Below are 22,981 nucleotides of genomic sequence, written 5' to 3' on the forward strand. Positions count from 1 at the left end.
GGCTTTCTGGGAAATGTAGTCCGCACGACGTATTAACTGTCGATATTGCAAAAACATCTAGCTAATTAGTACCCTGGTATAAAATATATATATCATGTTTTGGTGATTTTGTGTACTTTATATAAACACGCAAAGCTTATTTTGTTAATATTTTGTCCTCATTTCAAAATTACGCGTATGTGTATAAAATTATAACGTCCTTCGTCAGGCCCGCGTTACGACAACTCAACTCACGTTGCCATGCCGTAAAACAGTTCGTGCGACCTGCCAGTAGAGAAGACAGAAGGCCTTAAAGCTTTTAAATGTATAGACGATGAAAGTTGGGTTGACGGAGCGCACTTTCTACTTCTAGGCCGTATAAGTCATTTTCACCATGATCATAGAGAATGTGGAAGCCCTGAAGACGTGGCTTGCAAAACTCCTGGAGCCGATGTGAGTATTGGATTGAAATGACATTTAGCTCGTATGCTACGTTAGCTGGCGAGCCTGGCCAAAGCATCAATGGAGCCGTGCTGTAATCAGGCCTGTCGAGGAAGAGAGCAGCTGTAATCCTGCTCACTTAGCGCGAGGAACACAGCAACAATGTGCCTCTTTTGCGACTGTTCTATATGTGTTTGTCCCCTACGGTTTTAGGCTCAACTAGGGATTGCAGTTGGAGCAGAAAGGATAACTTTATGAGGATTAGAACGCTCTAATACATACCATAACTTGTAGTTTTTTTTCCCCCCACTCGTGGTTGCGATACATACTGGCTTTACGTGGTTGCAGCGAGGTTTTAACTACTAACTTGACTTTTTTGGAGTTACCATAGTTGCACTATGTGGCGTTACGTTTAATTGTTGAATGTACGCGGAGGTTTTTCCAGATTTTACAAACTAAATGAATCAAGTTGGCTTATTGGGTAGCCATAGTTACTCACTCTGCTATTTTTTTTTTTTTAAATGAGGTTGGCAAACAATGTAAATGAAACGTCAGTCGGAGCAATTTAAAAAAAAAAAAAAAAAAAAAAGCCCGTGTATAGAAGAGTCAGCGGTGCTAAATGTAATTAAACTGGGAATCAGTGACGTTGATTCACGTTAACATTTTTAGTTTTATGGCGTGTCGATTGTTTGTTTTCACGTCAACAGTCGAATTTTGTTCTTAAGGAGAATTCTTTCCAAGGAGTCTTTGTTTTTGTTTTTTTTGTTTTTTTTTTAAGATGCCTTCAAGTGATCTGTGTTTTCACTAACAAACGTACATTGGCAATAAAAAAAAATACATCTAGTTGATAGAGTATGGACGTTTACAACTGGATGTCACAAAATAAGCTTTTCTTTTCTTTTTTTTAATTGCATTGAAGAAAACCTGCTAATTCTGCTTTTTATTTATTTGGCGAAAGGATAATAATATTATTGTCTATAAATATAATATTGGCAATGATATTAGTAACACCAGTAAACAAACAAGCTCTCTGGTTTCCATCAACACAATCCCCACCACCCTTCTCCAGCTTTAGCATCTTGATCACTTAAAACTTGTCTAGTTGTCGCCTCAAAAGGCAGGAAAAGTTCAACCAGTTGACCAGTTACATTGCTGGCTCTGTACAATTTATGTTGGAGTGTATTTTGGACCCTTCATGCGGTTTTTAAAGTGTTTATTTTTTTTTTTTTGTTTAATATATATATCCAGTCTGCCTCCCATCTTAAATATCTGGCTAGTACAATTATGGCACCCTTTTAATTCAAGCAGTAAGACAATTTAAAACTGTGGATAAAGATCAATTTAGGTTGTTTGATATGTCTGGCTGTGTGTTAACAAACAAGTAATGACTAGCAGTTGATTTTTGTTGTTTTCGTTGTTGTTGTTGGTGGGTTTTTTTTGTTTTTTGCTTAGGTGTTAGATTATTTATTGTGGACAGACACAACACAGCTCCTTTAGTTTAAAGTCTGATTTTATTTTTGATTTTATTTTTTTTGCAGCTAACAAGCTTGCCCCACTCTTGTAGCGTCTCGTCTTTACTTATTGCTGTCAAAACTGCTTTTCTTGGCTAACTTTTTATTTTTCTACAACATTTTAGAAAGGCCAATGATTTCGGTGAAATAGACTGTTAAAAGCTGCCTGATGTGATTTATATGCCTCGCAAATAAAAGGTCTGAGCTATGTGGCTCAGTCCCAATGTGTTTTTGGACTCGCATGGGAAAATTTGGTTAACAGCTGCACAGCCTTCACTCAGTTTAATTGCATATTTGGAGTTTACGGTTGTGTCCATTTTTTTTTTTTTTTTTGCAAGCACTGTTGTGCTTTCTGGAAAGATGAAAAAGATTGTTTTCTCAAACTGAGTGCGAATATTCATTCGTTTTGACTTGCAGATGTGATGCCGATCCCTCTGCGTTGGCCAACTATGTGGTGGCTCTTGTGAAGAAAGACAAACCAGAGAAGGAGCTGAAAGCCCTCTGTGCTGACCAGCTCGATGTTTTCCTACAAAAGGGTAAGAACTTTGGAGAATTCTTTATAGCTGATTGGATAAAGCGAGTACCGCTTTTCCTGCTAGGAAGAAAAAAAAAAAAAGTGTTGCTCTCTCAGTGAGTTGAAAAGAAGAAATGGTGGAAGTTAGAGAAGTAATTGTGTAAAATTAGCAGCTGTGTTAGAAATGCACCAGCTTATACCAGTTTAAATTTTTTAATTTTAACTAATTAAATGGTGATTATGAAATTGGCGGCATGGTGAGTATTAGAGGCATTAGTTAGTTAATTTGAAGCTAATATAAAATCATAGAACCTGCAGTTTGTTGGTGCATTTCTGGACTGAAAGAAGTTTTCATGTTTTGATGCATTTGCTGGCCAGGAAAATCACGTTTAGGCATTTGACCTGCCTTATCAGGAGAAAGTTTTACATGTTTGATTCTGCCAGTGGTGCATTGCTCGGGTGAATACATTTGAATCATTTTTGGAAACGGAGCTTATTCAAAAAGATAATTACAACATGCAGCTTGGTAGACTTCAGTTGGCTCATCCAGGGAGAAATGTTTTTACCCTGAAAACTCAAGTACATTCACCCACCTCTTGCAAAATTGTTGTCTGACCGAGTTCGGGTTATCTCATTGGATAAAACGAGTTAAGTTTAAAAATATGTGTTCTTTTAAGACGATCTCCACAGTGACTAGCTTTAGGCCTTGTAATAAAAGTAACGTGGGTCAGCGAGGGATAGTCAAATGTGGCCAATTAGAGAGTGGAAGGAATTAGCATTTTTCAAAATGGCATTATGTAAATAAAAATGTAAATAATCTATGATGCAGTGAGTTGTCCTTTTTGGCCACTAGAGGGAGTCCTTTATCATTGGAGGGAACTGTAAATGTTTGATGCCACCTCTACTCACATGTAACACAGGCTTGTGATGCAAACTCATCTCAGTGATTATTTTCAGAAAAAATGTTTACTGATTTTATTTAAGTTTTTTATATTTATAAAACATATACTGGACTACCTCATATGGTAAAAACAAAAATAATATATTAGGGTTATGTCCTTTTATACTATCCATCCAATATGTCTTCCTGCTTAATCCTTACAATCACGTTTTATATTATGTAACATAGTATATTATGTTGTATTATAATACAGGCAGCTAACGATTGCACGTGCAATATTATCTTGTATTATATGATATTCTAATGTAATGTATTGTTATGTCACATAGTGCTATATTGTGCTCATCATTATTTCAGAAGAAAAAGTTATTGATGACTATCTAGAAGAAACGGCATTGAAATCCGACCACACATCTAATAAGACGTTCACAACTTTAATTTTGCTTTTTCAGAAACGGTAGGATTTGTAGATAACCTTTTTGAGTCGTTGACGACAAAGAACTACCTGGGTAACCCTGCTGCCAAAGAGGCACCAAAAGAGGAGGTTAAAGCACCTGCAATCAAGGCTGATGTTGTTGAGGTAAGAGCAGGGGACAAAGACACATTTGCTAAAGCAGTAATTCCTCTTTAACGTATCATAAAGAAAAACGAGAGCTGTTTTCCTTTTTAAAGGCTGACATCCAAACATTGATATTGTAAATGTTTATCTTGTGAAATGTCTTTCTGTGTAACATAATCATCGTTTCCCTTAAGGCGGAAACTCCAGAGGAGGAGAGAGAAAACAGACGCAGGAGGAGTCCCCTGAGAAACCGCTCTGACTTCAACGAATCCAGGTAAGGCCGTGGCTTCAACTGCAGGTTAATATGTTGCTGTATTTCTCTGGCTACTTTGCAGCTCGATGAAGGTCCGTTAACCAGGGTTCCTGCGGATCCTTAAAAAGTCTTAAAAGGCATTGAATTCTGTAATATAAAACTAAGGCCTTAATTGGCATTAAAATGTCTTAAATCAGTCTTTCTTAGGTCTTAAAATTGTTACCAGGTCATAAATAGGATTTTATTTTTGTAATCCTTACCAAACAGTCAAATAATTGATACAATTATATTTTTATTAAATTTACCGAACGGCTCAATGTAACCATTATTGATTCCGTCCCGATAGCGGAACCAATAAAAACTGTTGCGGCCGGACCATAGCTGTGAAAAAGAGTTGGCACTGGTTATGTTGTGGTTTTTAAAACTGATTTATAGTTTGTTTTAGTAAGGAACAAAACAAAGTTTGTGAATTCAGTAGTTGTTAAAAATATATCTGTAATTTGTGTGTTTTTTAGCTTTCTTCCTATATGGAATGTTTTTCAAAATCTTTAACATGTCTACTGAGCCAGAAAGTAATGGTTTATGTTAAAATAAACATTTGGGTAAAGTTGTCGCATCCAGGTTTATCTTGTTTATCGTGAAGTTGGTCTTAACTTTTTATTTCAAGTGGCATTAAAAAGTCTTAAAAAGTCTTCAATTTAACTTGCCTTGTGCTGTAGGAACCCTGGTTAACCTCCCCTTCAGCTGTGACACAGTAGGTTACACAAGACGGGATACTCCAAATCTTCTGTGCAGCAATTTAAAACAGCAGATTGACTTTAAAGATGTTTAAAGGAGAAGTCCGGTCAAAATCAGAATTCAAACTGCTGAAAGTACTTTAAATATAAAATTATTACATACTGTTCAACAAATGATAAACTTTTTTAATTAAGAGTAATGTTCATTTGAAGGTCCTTTTATGGGGGCAGCCATCTTGGTCAAGAACAGTGCTGCCACCTCCCAGTTTGTGACGCCAGGTCGTGGGATCGGCTGTCGAATAAGTCCCAATGCTGTATCTATCCCCTTGTAAATAAATACCCGTTTTCATGCCGAAATATTTTTTTTAACCTCTTGAACAAAGATAGACATGGCATTAAGCATTTAAATTTAAAGTAATACTAATTTTACATTTTAGAGACATAAAAAGAGAACAAATAAGCATTAAAGTACAGCTTATGGGTTGGGTTCTGCAATGTTATAAGATGAGTATAAAACTCATCTTTAGAACCAATTTCTGCTCAAAATGGTGATCTGCACCGCCTAAACTACTTCCAGCAGTTATCATCAGTCATTGCAACCGTACACTACAGAAAATACAGTCAGAGCGCCTCAGTTTACTCTCTGCTCCTGTCAGGATGAGCTGCAGTGCGTTATGAGGCGGAGGGATATTTCGGCATCACTTAGTTTAGAGCCCAAACAATCGACTTCACTTTCAGAAACGAGGCCAAAAAAATTGCAACCCCATAACTCATGAAATTTACAAGCGACTTTTGAAAAAAGAAGACCAAAGTCGCATAAAATAAGTGGGCTTCGCAACAGTGAGCACTCTTTCCAAGTGTATCGTATCACTCCGCCCCTCTGGTCGGGTAAACAACTGTCCTGGCAAATTCTACATTACAAAAAAGAAAAACCTACCGAAAAGTGTCGCTCTCATGTCATCTTGAAGACGTTCTTCTTCGAAACGTTGGCTCGATGGCAAGTTGGCAATCCAACAAAAGAACCCGTGGTGAATCATGAATCAGAAAGGTGAAAAAACTGTTTTTTGTTTTTTTTTCTCACTTTTACCCGATGTATTGGAACATCCAACTGCCATGCACGTGGGCATTGTTGCTTCAACAATAGCTCTCGCGAATTTCAATGGTGAGATCCTCTCAAAATCCGAAATAATTGTTGTTGATCGCAGCTGTGTACAACAGTTCCTATTGAATTGGCTTGTAGAGCGCAGTGCCTCACCGCACAGAGACCTCACTGTATGTGATGTCGGGCGGCCATTATTGCCCATATTTGGGCAATAATGACCGCCCCTATACACAGTGATTGAGACGACAATTTATGCTTTTATTTTCTTATTGATTAACGCTAAATTCATTCAATCACCACGGGCATATTAGTTTTAGGTATAGCTAATTATCCACTGATTTTTTTTTTTTTTCCTTGTTGACCGGACTTCTCCTTTAAAGTTCTGATATATATGTGCAGTATGGAAATTATAGTTGTGTTTCTTTCTTTTATTGTTTTTCTTTTCAAGAGAATACACAAGGTTTTCGCAGTGTGGTTGTTTTATTTATTTTTACTTCTGTTTTTTAGAAACAGCCCTCAGTAAGATGCACCACGTCCTGCGTTTCCTCAGTTATAAAGCTATTAAAAAAAAAATTATAATAATTTAAACAGGTCCTATTATCAGTGTTTCAAAGCATTTTATATTAGAGGAACCTAATATGCAGAGCAGAGGACGAAGACCCTTTCTGTCTGCTACCTTTCTGTCATAGAGCTAAATAAAGGAGGCTGTCTGGAAAAAGATTTACAAGCTGTATTAGAGATGCTTGGGAGCGATCTGTTAGCGCAATGGTCCCCATTGTCTTTTAAGGAGCCCCCCACCCCCTTCTTGCACCTACAGGAAACCTGCCACATTTACACTTGCACACATTTGTGCAAAAGTATGTTCCAATTATGGAGGGATCACGCTGCTCAGCCTCCCTGGGACAGCTTACCCTGGGGTGTTGGAGATGAGGCGCTCACTCGTAGTTTAACCTCAGATCTCAGGCCGTTGAACAGTGGACCAGATCTTTACTCTCACAGACTTGTTCAGTGGGTCGTGGAAGCGTGCTTCTCCTGTCTGTATGTTTTGTGGTTCTGGAGAAGACCATGTGGGGAGGGTATATGACTGGCTTTGAAGAGCTATGTCTAAAGAGGGAGCTGCGTCTACATTCATGTTATTAAGTAGTACCCGTCACAGATCCTGCCCAAGGTGTTTATGGACGGGATCTCAATGCGTAGTTGTGGAGAAGCAGGTGTCTGGTTTGGAAACCTGGCTGCAACAGAGCGGTTCACAGCTGCGTGTGAAACAGTTGGGATGAGAGTAAGCTCCTCTCGGTCTGATGCCGTGATTCGCAAACCTGAAAAAAGTGGACTACCCTCTCTGTGTTGGCGGCCACGTCCCACTGGGAGAAGACCTCCGGGAAAAACCCAGAACGATACACACATATATCTCCTTTCTGGCCAGAGGACGCCTTGGGATCCCCCAGAATGAGTTGGAGGATGTTGCCAGGGAGATGGATGTCTGGGGCGCCATCCTGGACCTGTTGCCCAAGCAACCCTATCTCAAACAAGTGAATGATGATGGATAGATTACTCTAACAGCAACTTGTTCCTTTATTGTTCTAAGACTTAATTTCCTCTCCAATTATCTCGCAGACCCGAGCAAAACAAAACATGCATGACATGATTTTTTTTTAACTTTTCACTTCAGTTTGTCCACATCTAATTCAGGATGCTGCATCTGTGTTGAACTTATTGTAAAAGACCAGCAATATAATTTATATATTTATGTTAATGTACTTATATTTATTTTGTAGTTGATTTTAACTCTGAACACAGTAGGTAGACATCTATAAATGAAAGTTCAACACTTAACAATTCATTGTTAATGTTTAACTGTTCCATTTTACAATCTTATTGTGTTATTGTGTTAACTGTATGTAAAACATGTCAACAGTCTCTTTGGCATGAAGCTTGAGCTTTCCTGGGCCTAAGGCTAGGAACTATTGTACTAGTGTTTCTCAATAAGTTAAAATATTGCCAAAGTGTATTTCTGCCATTTAATAGAAAAAAGTAAAAGTTGTGATATTTTGATTCATCCAGAGTAACAAAAGTCAGCGTCCCAAATCCTCACTCATTGTAGAAACTTCACGCTGGGTTTTATCCTTCCACTCAACCTTCCCTAAATATGCTTAGATAAAGCACAGCTATGATGAACCACATGCTTTAGCCTTGACCTTTTGGGGCTTACCCTCCTTTCATAGGCCATAACACAACATTTCTGGATTATAAATCCCCTTTTTATTTCTATTTAAACCAAATTTAGTTGCAACCCATAACTGACAACATTTACATAAATAAATACCAGAAATATATTACTCTGTGTGTAAGTACTCTGTATGATAAATTAGTGTAACTTCAGCTGAATTACTTGAATACATTTTCTGGAGATTCCCGTCTTGCAAGACCCAGCATGGATGGATAGATAATGTTCTAATTTATTGAGATGCCCCTTTGGGCCTATTTGATAAAGGGATTACGACCCACAATTCACCGTCTTTGTGGAAACCCTTTAGGCTGACACTAGTAGTTAAAAGAGGCATACAGATAAGTCATCCAAATGCCTCACCTCTAATTCATCAACTCTGCAGGAGCCGCGACGACAGGAGGCGGGACGAGCGCAAGCGGCGCGAATTTGAGCGCCACGGGAAAGCCTGCGACGCCCACCGTGATCGAGAGCGCCACGAGCGGCGCAGAGGCAGCCCCCGGGGGAGGAGCTACAGCCGGAGCCGCAGCAGGAGCCGCAGCGGCAGCCGAGGGAAGAGCAGGGACAGGGAGCACCGAGGAGGCAGAGGTGAGAGAGACAACAAGAGAGTGTTCCCACACACAAGCCACAGCAAAAGCACTGGGGACCAGACCCAGGTGTGCAGGAGCTCTATAACTGCATTAGCAATTGAGAAGAGCTGCCAGGAACATACCGGACTTGAGCGGATTTGGATTGTTTGGAGAAGACTGCGTGGAGCGTCTGAATGTAGCAGATTTTATTGTTTTTCAGTCAGATTGTTGAGAGCTAACAGGGCAATGTGGACAGCTTTGCGGTCCCATCATTGGGGATTCAACAACATGGGTTGGAATTGGATTAATTACCCACAAGGTTAATCTGCATAGCGAGAGATGTCGCTGTTCTTAAAATGGCACTTTAAGTTCCTCACCAGGATATGTTTCCACCGGTTTTTTAAAGGTCTCCTCTTCCTGTCTTTAACAGAGTTCAAGTCAAAGTTTGAGGTGGAGAGAAAGGACGGGGATGGATACAACACCTCCGCCACATCCGGCTCCCAGCAGCAGCACCCACCGCCCCTCCTGCCCCTTCCCGCCCCTCCGCACCCCTTCTCCTCGGCTTCTTCATCCGCCGGGGCGTCTGGAGCCGGAGGGGTTCCTGTGGTGACCCTGGCTCACCTGCCCGACAGCACTACAGACAGCTGGTCAAGCTACTACAACGCTCAGAGGCAAGATGGCATCGGCAAGCCCTTCAGCGGCAAGAATACTCAGCTCAAGCAGCGATGCAGGGACTATGACGGTAGGAGCCGCGTTTGTGTTCTTGTAAAATTGGGAGCGTCGTTAGGCTTTTTTCAAATACTTAAATTTAGCAGCACGGTTGGTGTGTTTCGTTTTCCCTCGTGAGTTCAGGCCGTTGTTGAGCCGCTTTGCTAATGACCGCTGTTTAGCTCTCTGCCCTTTGTCCCCAGTGTAGGGTAGCAGAGCACTAGGCCTTTTCTGCACAGAACACAAGAGAGCTTAAACTTAACCCACAGTCCCCAGAGCACACGGCTGTCACTGTGCTCAAACACAGCCACTGGGGAGCCAAGTGTTTTAATGAGGCTGTTGGGTAAAAGCAAACTGGGTGTGTTAAACTCGGATCTTTATCTTCCTCAGCATTTATTTATTTTATTTATCTGATAGATTTCAATGACTGAGTGGAACCTGCTGTGATCGACTTGTGTACTTTTTAGTCAAGTGTTTTTGTGTCTCTTGCTCAAACAGAAAAAGGATTCTGCGTCCGTGGTGACCTTTGTCCCTTCGACCACGGCAGCGACCCCCTCATCGTCGACGATGTCACCCTGCCCAAAATGATTCCTTTCCCGCCCCCTCCCGTCATGCCTCCCACCGGCTTGCCGATGCCCCCGATCACTGAGCCGCCTCCCTCACTCAGGTTGCCAGCAATGCCCCCGTACCCCCAGCCGCCGCCACCGGGCGTCTTCCCAATGACAGGTGAGTTTTGGTGACACTTTCTCTTGTTTCCAGCGTCTTGCATCCAAAACAATATTTAAGTGGCGGTCGACGGTAAAACACTTTGTATAAAGGGTGCAGTGTGTTTAATTTTCCTCTGCCCTGCCTGCACAATTACACAACAGAAGTAGCACAGTTCAGCACAGTAAGTTTTGGCCTCTTCCTTCTGAAATTTCTAAATTGAGTCATGTATTTTTTATTTATTTTATTTTTTTTTGACCACATAACACATCCTCTTGAAGAGCCTACTAATTTAAGTCATCGTTGCTTTTTGTACCGTTGTTCCCACTGCCCTGGTATAAATGTGCATCCTGGGTGATCTTATAAAGTTGTAGTAGGGAAACGACTGATTTAAAACTGATCACAGTTACCAGCGCTATATACAAATAAGCATGTAGTCAGATCTCGATGTGTGCTGTAAGCTGAGCAACTGAGCAAGAAAGGGCCTGCTTGTGTGTTTGTAGCATTTCATATGTTGGGCTAATTTTATTCCGGTTTTATTTACGATTATTCCAGGTTATCTACTCTGTTCTAAGACGTCTGGAAACATCAGGAATTTGGTTTTAGTATTTTCCGGGTCAGGATAATTATTAATGAAGATGGAAAAAACCTGTATGGAAAAATATTAGTATTTCCTGACTTTGTTCCCAGTCCCGTTGCCTTCTTTTGGTCTTTTTCATTCTTGTCATTCCTTTTGTACCTTCATTATATTCTTCTTTCTGTCCTTTCTTGTTTCGGTTTTTCTTTATTTCCACTTTTAATTTCTTGCATTTGTCCTTGCTTAGTTTCTTTTGCCATACCTCCCTTACTACTTTGTCTTTCCTTTTTCATTCTTCGTGTCCTTTTTTATCTTTTCTTGAATTCTTTCTTTTCTTCTATGAGTTCTTTAGTCCTCCTTTCTTCCTTAACTGTGTCCTTATCCTCCTTTCTTGCTCCCTCTCCTGCATTATTGTGTTGTCTGTCCTTCCTTCCCATTTCCTGATGGCCCCCTTTCTGTCATCAAACGCTCCCCGCTGCCAAAAATGAATAACGAATGGAAATATAGTGAATTCATTTAATTAAAAAGCTCAAACAAAATGCAATAGAATGAGATTTCTGGAAAGTCGATTCTGTAAAATTCTAGATTTTTCACATGAACATTATGTTTTGGGAAGTTATTTCATCAACAAACTCTTAATGGGCCTAATTGTTGCATAAGAGATGTGATACAAGAGAAGAAGAGAAAATAATTTGGGATTTTACTCAGCTCAGCTTCAGCACACTGTCACTAATGATTTCAACTCCCCCAAAAAACAACCTGCTATTCAACATCAACTCCACATGCTTTTATTAAGCTGTTTTATTAATCATGCTGCATAAATGTAACAGGACATTTTGCATATTGAGATTGTGTTTTGCGTTTTCATTTTACAATTCGGTAATAGTTGTGGGTTTGCAATCATATCCCGTTTGGAAGGACGTTGGTGCCATGTGTGAACCAAGTCAGAGTTGAGACTTGGCTTCCCTTTTGTTGTGCATGTGTTTCTTTAAGTTCAGTTAAAAATAAAGCATTTTCTCTGTCACGTTTTATATATTTGGATCAGGTATATGACTCCGCTTTCTTGGTTTTCACCGTCAGCTGTGGTTTCTACTGCTCATGTGATGACATATTTTACAGGCACTTACAGAAAAACACCTATCCGACTGTGTAGGCTTTGGCCCAAAATGTAGGGGTACTGTTTAAAACCTTAAAGAAAAAAAATGGTCAACTTAGTTATTTTTCTATAAATGTTTTGGATTTTTAGCTGGATAAATAATAGGCATAGAAACACAGTTGAGGGATTCTTTTATTTGTTATGTGTTTTTTTTTTTTTTTTTTTTTTTTTTTTTTGGAGTGGGGCTGTGAATTAAAATATCCTTGTCATGCGGAGGGTTGCTGTTTTCTTTGTTGAAGTTTGCACGGCAGCTTATGTTGATTCTATTTGTGCAATCTAGTGTCATTACTAAAATCTAACTAGGCAATGTTGTCTTATTTAAAATGTTGAGCGCTCTTGTTGCCACCTTCCATATGTTAAGGTCTTTCTTGTATCAGCAGATCATTAAAATATGCGAGTTCCTGTCAGCTTCGTATTAAAGCAGGCTGTCTAGAGTGGTTAAAAAAAACAACCTTACACACTGTCATACATGCAATACATCTGGGACATTAGCTTTGGCTTTTGTCTCCCCCAGGACCCCCACTGATAGCTACCAGTGGGATCGATACCCCCAACCATCAGTCTGCAATCACTTCTTCTCCCCCCATTGGACCACCTGGAGTGGGGCTCCCACCTACTCTTCCTCCTCCTCCTCCTCCTCCTCCTGCTCCTCCTCAGCCTCCTTCCTCGTCCTCATCTGTGTCTCTGCGGCCCCAATATGTCCAGTCTGAATGTAAGCAGAAATGCTTTTCCTATTCAGATTGGGACTGTGTGGCTTTTTTTTTTCTGTTCTTTATCTCTCTTCTTTCTCCATACGTAAACGTCTCTCTTCATAACAGTAGATTTTATTGCGAACTAAAATCTTTAGATGACCTTATCTGCATGTTTTTTGGGCGTTGCAGTAACCATCGTTAGCCATAGGGTAGTGCTGTTTATTAATGTGAACAACAAGCATATCTAATGTTACATACAAGGTGCATTGCTGCTGTTAGATTCCAGATATTTGCAGTTATGCAAAAATATTTTTCTCTTCCATCTGAAGTTGTTGGCCATCTGAGTTTTTTTGTTTGTTTTCTTTACTTTGCTACGTGAAGCTCATAACTATAATCCTTAGTATTTTTATTTTAAATAGATTTTTTTTCTCTACTTGTATATATTCTTTTAAAATCTGGGCATTTACGAACTGTTAAAGTTCTTTTAAATTAAGAGTTTTAGTCCACTATAATTTCATTTAGTTTCACGTTTTAAACTTGTGTTTTACTCTTTTAGATAACTATGATCCTGAAGGCTACAACCCAGAATCTCCAGGACTGACTGCTGCAGGTCGTAATTCTTATCGGCAGTTTATCCCTCGAGTCCAGACCCAACGCTCCAACCTCATTGGCCTCACGTCTAACGAAGGACAAGGATCCAGAGGTAAAAACTGTTCCCTCTCCAGGAAATACAGGTTATCAGACTTGCACACATGGACATTTTTCTTTGGATGCCGGGTAAAGATGTATAACAAGCCTTGAAATAAAACCTCTATTATTAATGTAGCATAAGCTCATACTTAACTATTTTTTTAACCCTACTGATTAATTTGATGGGGAACCGTTTTTTTTTTTTAAATAATCAAAATTAACACCATTATTTGGTAGCTCTTAGAAGACCTTTTAAAATAAATTTATTTCAAGCATTTTTGAATTGATCAGAGATTTAAAGCGCCGGTGTGCAGGATTTTCACACTGGCACACCATCATGCGCTACATGAAGTACAAATTTCATGTAGTATAAAACAAGCAAACAATTTTCATGTTTGCTTTTTTTATACTCCTCCACCGACAGCGCGTCTTCATATAGAAGACAGATAGGGAAAACCCGTTTGGATGACAGTTTGTCTCCTTTCGGCTTCTGAAATCAGAAATAGTGACGCAACATGGCGTCTCCCAATGGGTGCACTGACACTTATGTATTTACAAACTACTCATTCTAAGTTTTGAGAACACTTTTTAATTTTTTTATTTGAGGTTATTAGACTTTGCCAGGATCTGTATTTATAAAAGCAATACTTGATTTTTGCTAATTAAAAGCCAAGCTAGTTACACACTGTCCCTTTTAAGGTACTTTTTAAATTGTTTGTCGACTCAGCTTCCCTGGAGTATGAATGGGACCAACGTGGTTCTGGTCTGAAACAAAGGATGAGTATACATATGGAAAATAACATCATGCCCATTTTTCAGTGTGGTAGAGGCTATGTGAGGCTGTGGGCCTGTATCTCATCCTAAGGACTTGGGAACCTTGTTGCTGTACATTATATAAATCTGGTAGATTTTTTATTAATTTTTTTGGCAAACTCTGCAAACCTCTACTAAAAATCTGAATAACTGGTCATTATTGGGTCTTTCATTGAGATGGTGGTCTAAAACAGATGACCCAGTCTAAAGTAAACCAAGCTCACTTCATAGTGCCCCAGACCTAAATCTTATAAATCCTAATAAAAAAAAATAAAAAAAAGATGGCCTCGTTTTAAGGCCTTTACACATTTATACTATGTGTGCCAACATATCTCTGAGTGTAATTATTAGACAGTGGAAGAAACAGTAAGTGCAAAATCTTCTGATTATGACATTTGACTAATAATTATGTCTTGTCTTTTTTTTATTTTCTCTTCTAGCTGCCAACATAGTGATCCAGACAGAACCTGAAACTGCGTCCAACTCTCCTAGAAATCGTTTCAACACTGAGCAGGACAACAGGAAGAGGATGATGGGAGCCAGTACAGCTGAGGGTCCAGCAGCTAAAAAGCCTTGGATGGAGAAGTAAGGAGTCACAGATGCACACAAACATAAAAAAATAGAATAATATAATTAGATGCACACACACACAAAAAAATCTAAACTGGTTCTGCATTATTTCCAGAGATTTTTTTTTTTTTTTTTTTTTTTTTACTGTGCAGCCATTTTAGATTTTACTGTAGTTAAATGAGCCAAGTTCAGTGATATTAAAGTGTTGCCCCATCTGTAGTTTGGAGGCTTAAATCCTGGGTGACTTGTGCTAGATGATATCCTAGGCCTACGAATTGAGAAGCAGATGTGTACAAGAGTTATATGAAAAATAATGACGTACCTTAATATGTTCAGAGCTTTATATGTTTCCATATTTTTTTGTTTATCTCTGGAAAAGAAAGAGAATTTAATTAATTACAGATAAATGCAGAAACATTGTTTTCTCTAGCTGAAGAAGTTGCCCTACACCTGGGTAGTTGTTACGCTGTCTGCCGGTCTCTGGCATCATCAGAGGAAAGTTTGCCCCCCCCCCCCCCCCCTTACCCCCTTACCGCAGCTGTTAGATGTTTGAGGGGTGTCTTGCATACACGGCAAGACATGATCTGGGCTTTGGCTGAGAATTAAGAAATGGAAAGTATCTGAATGGAGTCAGTCATTTGTTGATAGACAGGCTTGTTTTTGGTATATTATCACCCAGGGTCCAGTTCCACTTTTAAGTTTTCTTTTTTTTAACAGATTTTCACATTTTCTTCAAGAATCCGCTGATAAAAGGTAAAATTGTGCATTCTATGATTCTCTGCATATAATCTTTATTCTGCCCTACACGTACGTCTTAAAGAACAAAGATTTCCTTCTTGCACACATCCCAAGGAGACTAAACTTCTGCAGTGTGTCTGGTTGTAGAGGCAGGAACCTTTATATCAGCAGAAGCTGCTGCCTCCTGGACAACCTGTGATGATGTTTTGGGTTTTTTGGAGACTTCTTTCAACATTTTACGATCTGGTCGTGAATTGGACTTGCTTAGACTTGAGAATGCTAGCAGTTGTTTTTATTGTCTTATACTTCTAGACTCTTTTCCCTATAGTGGAATGGTTGATTTCACATTCTTTTAAGACTCTTAAAGTCCGTTACTGGACTCAGAAGCTACAGCCTTCCATCTGAAAGCGATAAATTAAATGTGTGAGGTTTTAAAAATACTAAACCTCTTTTAAAATTAATCTAATGTTAACAATATAAAGGAGAATGTGGTTGTATCCATATTTTGTCCCCAGAAATAGCATTTTTAATTGCATTTTACAGTTTTAAAATGTATTTTAATTATTTTAAATAAATTATTGTTGGTTATATGGCTTAGTTTTTCATTATTTGACCATATGGATATTACATATTCAAATGTCCAAATGTGTCAAAACACTCAGGCCTTCATAGGGTGTTCCACACGAGTCTAGCTCAACAGATACCTTAGTATTCAGGTGCAGGTGCTCTACTTGTGATTCGTTTTCAGTGACAGAAACGTAAATATGAAGCATACATTTTAATCTTTTTTTTTTTTTTTTTCAAATTAAGTTTTTCTCATAACGCTTCATGAAAAATAAATTGTTTAAAATGTGAAAAATGACATATTCAAAAAGTATAAAAACCTCTTTATTTGTGTAAATGAATTTCCTGCAAAGACATGAAAGACAAACTCTTGGCACAATATTTTCTTTTTATTTTTTTAGCATGATTTTTTTTTTTTTTTTTCTCTTGTGAAGCATATGCTCGAAATAGTCATCTTTTTAAGATAAATGTCATTGTTTGTTCCTTTTTTTTTTTTTTTGTCTTTTCAGGCTAAACTTTAGCAGTCAAGAAAAGAATATCTTTCCAAAGAGGAACCACTACGTGAACACAAAGCTGGAGGTGCGCAAGATCCCACGCGAACTGAACAACATCACGAAGCTCAACGAGCATTTTAGCAAGTTTGGAACCATCGTCAATATACAGGTGCAGTATTTCTTTTTGTGGAAGGCATGTTAAGTAGACAGAATAGAGCGGATTAAAGCGAAAGATTAGAGCATCAGAGAACTTGATGTCCAGCTGACCAGTTCAGTTTTACCCCCAATCCAGGTTGTATTTGGCGGCGACCCTGAGGCCGCACTGATCCAGTACACAAAGAACGATGAGGCCAGACGGGCCATATCCAGCACCGAGGCCGTCCTCAACAACCGCTTCATCCGTGTGTACTGGCACCGGGAGTCTGGCAACAACATCGCGGGTCAGGAGCAGACGTCAGGGAGCCACGGGGCTGGGTCGGCGCCCGGCCAAGGCCTGCAGCACGGCAACATGCACAAGGTTAGCTAGAACTGAGACATGAGGATCAGGAAAACTTTATTGATCCCAAAGGTTGATGTTCAATGTTGATGGGAAGGTGGAGCCTCACTAAGCTCTGAGGCTTTCTGTCTTGGTGTGCTGAAAAAGAGTCAAACTTTCAATGATTCAGCCTTTCTAAAAATGGGGACACCTGGTGGCCGACTGCAGCCATAGCAATCTATCAAATGGATAAACTGGCACTGTTTGTAGTTGTCAACAGTTAAAAGTTCAGGCTGTGGTGATTTTTATCTGCTGTTTTGTTTATTTAAAGCAATGGATGATTAAATCACCATAAAATTAGTCATACGCTAATCTAATATGAAGTGAAGACACCAACAATATGTGAAGTTTTAAATGCTGTTGGTCATCGGAATGCACTGTTTTGCTAAAAGCTGCAACACGGGGTTTTGAGTCATTCCCGTTCAGGAAGAGTGATACAGGTGCCGAAGCTTTAGTATCATGTGTTCATCGCTATTTTTAAGGATCACATTGATGCAGAAAATGTGTAACTTTGAATCTTCTTATCTAAATAACTTCCAGATCAAAGAGTGCTATTTCTTCAACTCAGTTATGCTTAAGAAAGTTTCATTCACTGATTGAGAATAGTATACACATAAAAAAACAAAATCATAGTTTGACCTTGCATGTGGTCAGTAAACAAAAACAAAAAAAAAAAACATCTGCAAAGTTCTTGTCGATCAAGCTAATAATTATCTGATTTCGGGCCCCCAGCTGATTTTTATCTGTGAATTTTTAAAATTCTCTTTTTGATATACTCTCTTTTTACTTTTGTATTTTTTTTATTTTATGTAGCCACAGGTGATCAAACAACATAGTCCAGGTGCCTACGTACTAAACAACACGGTACCCAAACATCACCTGAATGCAGCACCTGGAACCACGACCGCGACAAAGACGGATGTCCTGAATCCAAACTCGGACCCTCTCATTGTACGCTTTCATTCTTCCTCCACTGTATTTTTGTGTAAAGTTGTATAATTTGATCAATGGGTAGAGTAGTTGTCTTGCAATCGGAAGGTTGTGGGTTTGATTCCAGCTTCCCTCTGCCCCATGTTGATTCCCTTCCGATCTGCGTATCGGTGTATGAATGTGACTCCAGTGTAAAGCACTTTGAGTGGTCAGTGTGACTAGGAAACGGTCACACTATATTTCCATTCGTTATAAATTTAGTCCATTTACCATTTTTAACCGTTAGTAGGATTGACACTCGACCACACTGATGACCTGGAATACATGCAAACATTAATTTTCATTGCTATCTAGTGATAATTTGGGTGTGGTCACAAAATACAAAAAAAAAAATGACTACAGAGAATATGTTGTGGAAGACTTTTCATGCAATGAATATCTTTAGGACGTCGAGGGTCTTCTTCCACATTGATTTAAGCTACAGAGCCATGTTCTAACATGACATTGCGTTCCAACCCGGTGTTACTTAACAGTGCGTTTTAGCTTGACATAAAGTTTACTGCTGTCCGTAATCCTGCTTTGATGAGCTACATTTGTCCTTTTTCTTCTTCTTTGTGGGACACTTAGGTGGCACCTAACACCCAGAAAGGCCCCTACACTCCTACTGGCCCCAAATCTTCCTCAAAGAGCCTTGGGAAAACTGGAAAAGCACTGGAAGCGCAGGAAGCTATGAAAAAGAAGCAGGCAAGTTATTCCTTGTTTTGTTTTTGTTTTTTGATGCATATTCTACAAGAAACGCAGTTATTTTTGGAACAAAATGTTTACTAATAGCAAATGGTGTGCTAATGTTTTCCTCTTCTGTTGTAGGAGGCAATGAAACTCCAACAGGACATGAGGAAGAAGAAACAGGAGATGTTGAAGACACAGATCGAGTGTCAGAAAGTAACATGCCCTCTTTATTTCTCTTCTGCAGTGTGAGCTCATGCCTTCTGCTCTTGATGGCATTTAACTTGCGCCGCTTTTCCCTCTCCCTTCAGGCGCTGATCAACCGCTTGGAGAAAAACCGAACTATGAAGCCTGAGGAGCGGGCCAACATCATGAAAACCCTGAAGGAGCTAACAGAGAAGATTACCCAGCTGCAGAATGAAATGAACCCTACCTCTCAGGTCTCAAGTGGCAAAACCAACCACAGCCAACCCAAGACCAAGACGGATGTAAGTTCAGAAATTATTCTGTGCTTCCAGACTTCTGCGTGTTTGTACAATTATTCCAAAATTTCACAGTTTACCTCATAAGATGTGATGCTTTTTATACACTGCCAACTTTAGTTTTTGTTTTCTTTTGATTGAGGTAGTAAATGACTTAATAATGAGTGAGTTTCTATTTGTCTTTGTGTTCTTACCAGGCCCAGAAGGAGTTGCTGGATGCTGAATTAGACTTTCACAAGAAAATGGGCTCTGGGGAAGACACGACAGACCTTAAGAGAAAACTTGGGCAGCTACAGGTGGAGGTACAAACCCTGAAATCATTCTCTAACCTTATAGCAGTAAAATTAAGATGCCCGTCCGTCCGTCCGTCTTCTTCCGCTTATCCGGGGTTGGGTCGCGGGGGTAGCAGCTTCAGTAGGGAGGCCCAGACGTCCCTCTCCCCAGCCACTTGGGCCAGCTCCTCAGGAGGAATCCCAAGGCGTTCCCAGGCCAGCCGGGAGACATAGTCCCTCCAGCGTGTCCTGGGTCTTCCCCTGGGCCTCCTCCCGGTGGGACGTGCCCGGAACACCTCACCAGGGAGGCGTCCAGGAGGCATCCTGACCAGATGCCCGAGCCACCTCAACTGGCTCCTCTCGACGTGGAGGAGCAGCGGCTCTACTCTGAGTCCTCCCCGGATGACTGAGCTCCTCACCCTATCTCTAAGGGAGAGCCCAGACACACTACGGAGAAAACTCATTTCAGCCGCTTGTATCCGGGATCTCGTTCTTTCGGTCACGACCCAAAGCTCGTGACCATAGATGAGGGTAGGAACGTAGATCGACCGGTAAATCGAGAGCTTTGCCTTTTGGCTCAGCTCTCTCTTCACCACAACGGATCGGTACAGCGCCCGCTTCACAGCAGACGCTGCACCAATCCGCCTGTCGATCTCCCGCTCCATCCTCCCCTCATTCGTGAACAAGACCCCAAGATACTTGAACTCCTCCACTAGGGGCAGGACATTCTCCCCCAACCCGGAGAAGGCACTCTACCCTTTTCCGGTTCAAGACCATGGTCTCGGATTTGGAGGCACTGATTTTCATCCCGGCCGCTTCGCACTCGGCTGCGAACCGCTCCAGTGAGAGCTGTAGATCACGTCCTGATGAAGCCAATAGGACCACGTCATCCGCGAATAGCAGAGACGCAATCCTAAGGCCACCAAAACGTATCCCCTCAACACCTTGGCTGCGCCTAGAAATTCTGTCCATAAAAGTTATGAACAGAATCGGTGACAAAGGGCAACCTTGGCGGAGTCCAACTCTCACCGGAAACGAGTCCGACTTACTGCCGGCAATGCGGACCAGACTCTGACACCGGTCGTACAGAGACCTGACAGCCCTTATTAAAGGGTCCGGTACTCCATACTCCCGGAGTACCCCCCACAGGATCCCTCGGGGGACACGGTCGAATGCCTTCTCCAGATCCACAAAACACATGTAGACTGGTTGGGCAAACTCCCATGCCCCCTCAAGAATCCTGCTGAGGGTATAGAGCTGGTCCAGTGTTCCACGGCCAGGACGAAAACCACACTGCTCTTCCTGAATCCGAGATTCGACTATCCGACGGACCCTCCTTTCCAGAACTCCTGAATAGACCTTACCAGGGAGGCTTAAGAGTGTGATTCCCCTGTAGTTGGAACACACCCTCCGGTCCCCCTTTTTAAATAGGGGGACCACCACCCCAGTCTGCCAATCCAGAGGAACTGCCCCCGATGTCCACGCAATGTTGCAGAGCCGCGTTAACCAACACAGCCCCACAACATCCAGAGCCTTAAGGTACTCAGGGCGAATCTCATCCACCCCCGGGGCCTTGCCACCGAGGAGCTTTTTAACAACCTCGGCAACCTCAGCCCCAGAGATGGGAGAACCCGACCCAGAGTCCTCAGGCTCTGCTTCCTCAATGGAAGACGTGTTGGTGGGATTAAGGAGGTCTTCGAAGTATTCCGCCCACCGACGCACGACGTCCCGAGTCGAGGTCAGCAGCACACCACCCCCACTGTAAACAGTGTTGGTACTGCACTGCTTCCCCCTCCTGAGACGCCGGATAGTGGACCAGAATCGCTTCGAAGCCGTACGGAAGTCTTTCTCCATGGCCTCTCCGAACTCCTCCCACGCCCGAGTTTTTGCCTCGGCGACCAGCCGAGCCGCCTGCCGCTTCGACTGCCGGTACACATCAGCTGCTTCCGGAGTCCCACAGGCCAAAAAAGCCCAGTAGGACTCCTTCTTCAGCTTGACGGCTTCCCTCACCGCTGGTGTCCACCAGCGGGTTCGAGGGTTGCCGCCGCGACATGCACCGACAACCTTGCGGCCACAGCTCCAACTAGCCGCCTCAACAATAGAGGCGTGGAACATGGTCCATTCAGACTCAATGTCCCCCGCCTCCCTCGGGACGTGTTTAAAGTTCTCCCGGAGGTGGGAGTTAAAGCTCCGCCTTACAGGGGACTCTGCCAGACGTTCCCAGCAAACCCTCACAGTGCGTTTGGGCCTGCCCGGTCGGACCGGCTTCCTCCCCCGCCATCGGAGCCAACTCACCACCAGGTAGTGGTCGGTGGAGAGCTCCGCCCCTCTCTTCACCCGAGTGTCCAAGACATACGGCCGCAGGTCAGATGAAACGACAACAAAGTCGATCATTGAACTGCGACCTAGGGTGTCCTGGTGCCAAGAGCACATATGGACACCCTTATGCTTGAACATGGTGTTTGTGATGGACAATCCATGACGAGCACAGAAGTCCAACAACAAAACACCACTCGAGTTCAGATCAGGTGGGCCATTCCTCCCAACCACGCCCCTCCAGGTCCCACTGTCATTGCCCACGTGAGCGTTGAAGTCCCCCAGCAAAACGAGGGAGTCCCCAGGAGGGGCACTCTCCAGTACCCCTTCCAAGGACTCCAAAAAGGGTGGGTAATCTGAACTGCTGTTTGGCGCATAAGCGCAAACAACAGTCAGAACCCGTCCCCCCACACGAATGCGGAGGGAGGCCACCCTCTCGTTCACCGGGGAAAACCCCAACGTGCAGGCACCGAGATGTGGGGCAACCAGTATGCCAACCCCAGCTCGGCGCCTCTCACCATGGGCAACTCCAGAGTGGAAGAATGTCCAGCCCCTCTCAAGGAGACTGGTTCCGGAGCCAGAGCGGTGCGTCGAGGTGAGTCCGACTATCTCTAGTCGGAACCTCTCAACCTCGCACACAAGCTCAGGCTCCTTCCCCACCAGAGAGGTGACATTCCACGTCCCAAGAGCCAGCTTCTGCAGCCGAGGATCGGAACGCCAAGGTCCCCGCCCTCTACTGCTACCCGTTGCAAAATGCACCCGACCCCTTTGGCCCCTCCGACAGGTGGTGAGCCCATTGGAAGGGGGACCCATGTTGCCTCTTCGGGCTGAGCCCGGCCGGGCTCCATGGGCAAAAGCCCGGCCACCAGACGCTCGCCAACGTGCCCCACCTCCAGGCCTGGCTCCAGAGTGGGGCCCCGGTGACCCGCGTCCGGGCGAGGGAACACGAGGTCCAATAATATTACTCATCATAAGGGGCATTTTGGGCTGCACTTTGTCTGGTCCCTCACCTAGGACCTGTCTGCCTTGGGTGACCCTACTAGGGGCTTAAAGCCCCTGACAGCATAGCTCCTAGGATCATTGGGACACTCAAACCCCTCCACCACGGTAAGGTGGCAGCCCAGGGAGGGGAAAATTAAGATGCATTTATACTAATTTGGACAGCTGGAGAGAGGGACACAAACACAACATCAAACAATAATAAGCTTTTTTTTTTTTTTTTT

At 42.1% G+C, this 22,981-nt stretch overlaps 1 protein-coding gene across 3 annotated transcripts in view; it reads left to right on the plus strand.

Moving 5' to 3' along the window:
• Positions 1-226: 226 nt before the first annotated feature.
• The window catches only part of rbm27 (RNA binding motif protein 27), a 32,845-nt gene continuing 10,090 nt past the window's right edge, over positions 227-22,981 (plus strand). The window contains exons 1-18 of one of the 3 annotated variants that reach the window (XM_021311895.2): positions 227-432; positions 2,349-2,467; positions 3,799-3,926; positions 4,100-4,179; positions 8,607-8,809; positions 9,221-9,532; positions 9,997-10,224; positions 12,451-12,648; positions 13,185-13,331; positions 14,572-14,716; positions 15,419-15,454; positions 16,513-16,666; positions 16,790-17,014; positions 17,846-17,983; positions 18,590-18,706; positions 18,830-18,904; positions 19,000-19,176; positions 19,368-19,472. In XM_021311895.2, coding sequence (XP_021167570.2) covers positions 374-432; positions 2,349-2,467; positions 3,799-3,926; positions 4,100-4,179; positions 8,607-8,809; positions 9,221-9,532; positions 9,997-10,224; positions 12,451-12,648; positions 13,185-13,331; positions 14,572-14,716; positions 15,419-15,454; positions 16,513-16,666; positions 16,790-17,014; positions 17,846-17,983; positions 18,590-18,706; positions 18,830-18,904; positions 19,000-19,176; positions 19,368-19,472 — 2,646 coding nt within the window. In that variant the 5' untranslated portion in view covers positions 227-373. The remainder of the gene's footprint in view (positions 433-2,348; positions 2,468-3,798; positions 3,927-4,099; positions 4,180-8,606; positions 8,810-9,220; positions 9,533-9,996; positions 10,225-12,450; positions 12,649-13,184; positions 13,332-14,571; positions 14,717-15,418; positions 15,455-16,512; positions 16,667-16,789; positions 17,015-17,845; positions 17,984-18,589; positions 18,707-18,829; positions 18,905-18,999; positions 19,177-19,367; positions 19,473-22,981) is intronic. The other 2 variants (XM_012854804.3, XM_021311908.2) reach the window with 2 other exon arrangements.

The sequence above is a fragment of the Fundulus heteroclitus genome, chromosome 11 (assembly GCF_011125445.2).
Source record: "Fundulus heteroclitus isolate FHET01 chromosome 11, MU-UCD_Fhet_4.1, whole genome shotgun sequence".
NCBI lineage: Eukaryota > Metazoa > Chordata > Actinopteri > Cyprinodontiformes > Fundulidae > Fundulus > Fundulus heteroclitus.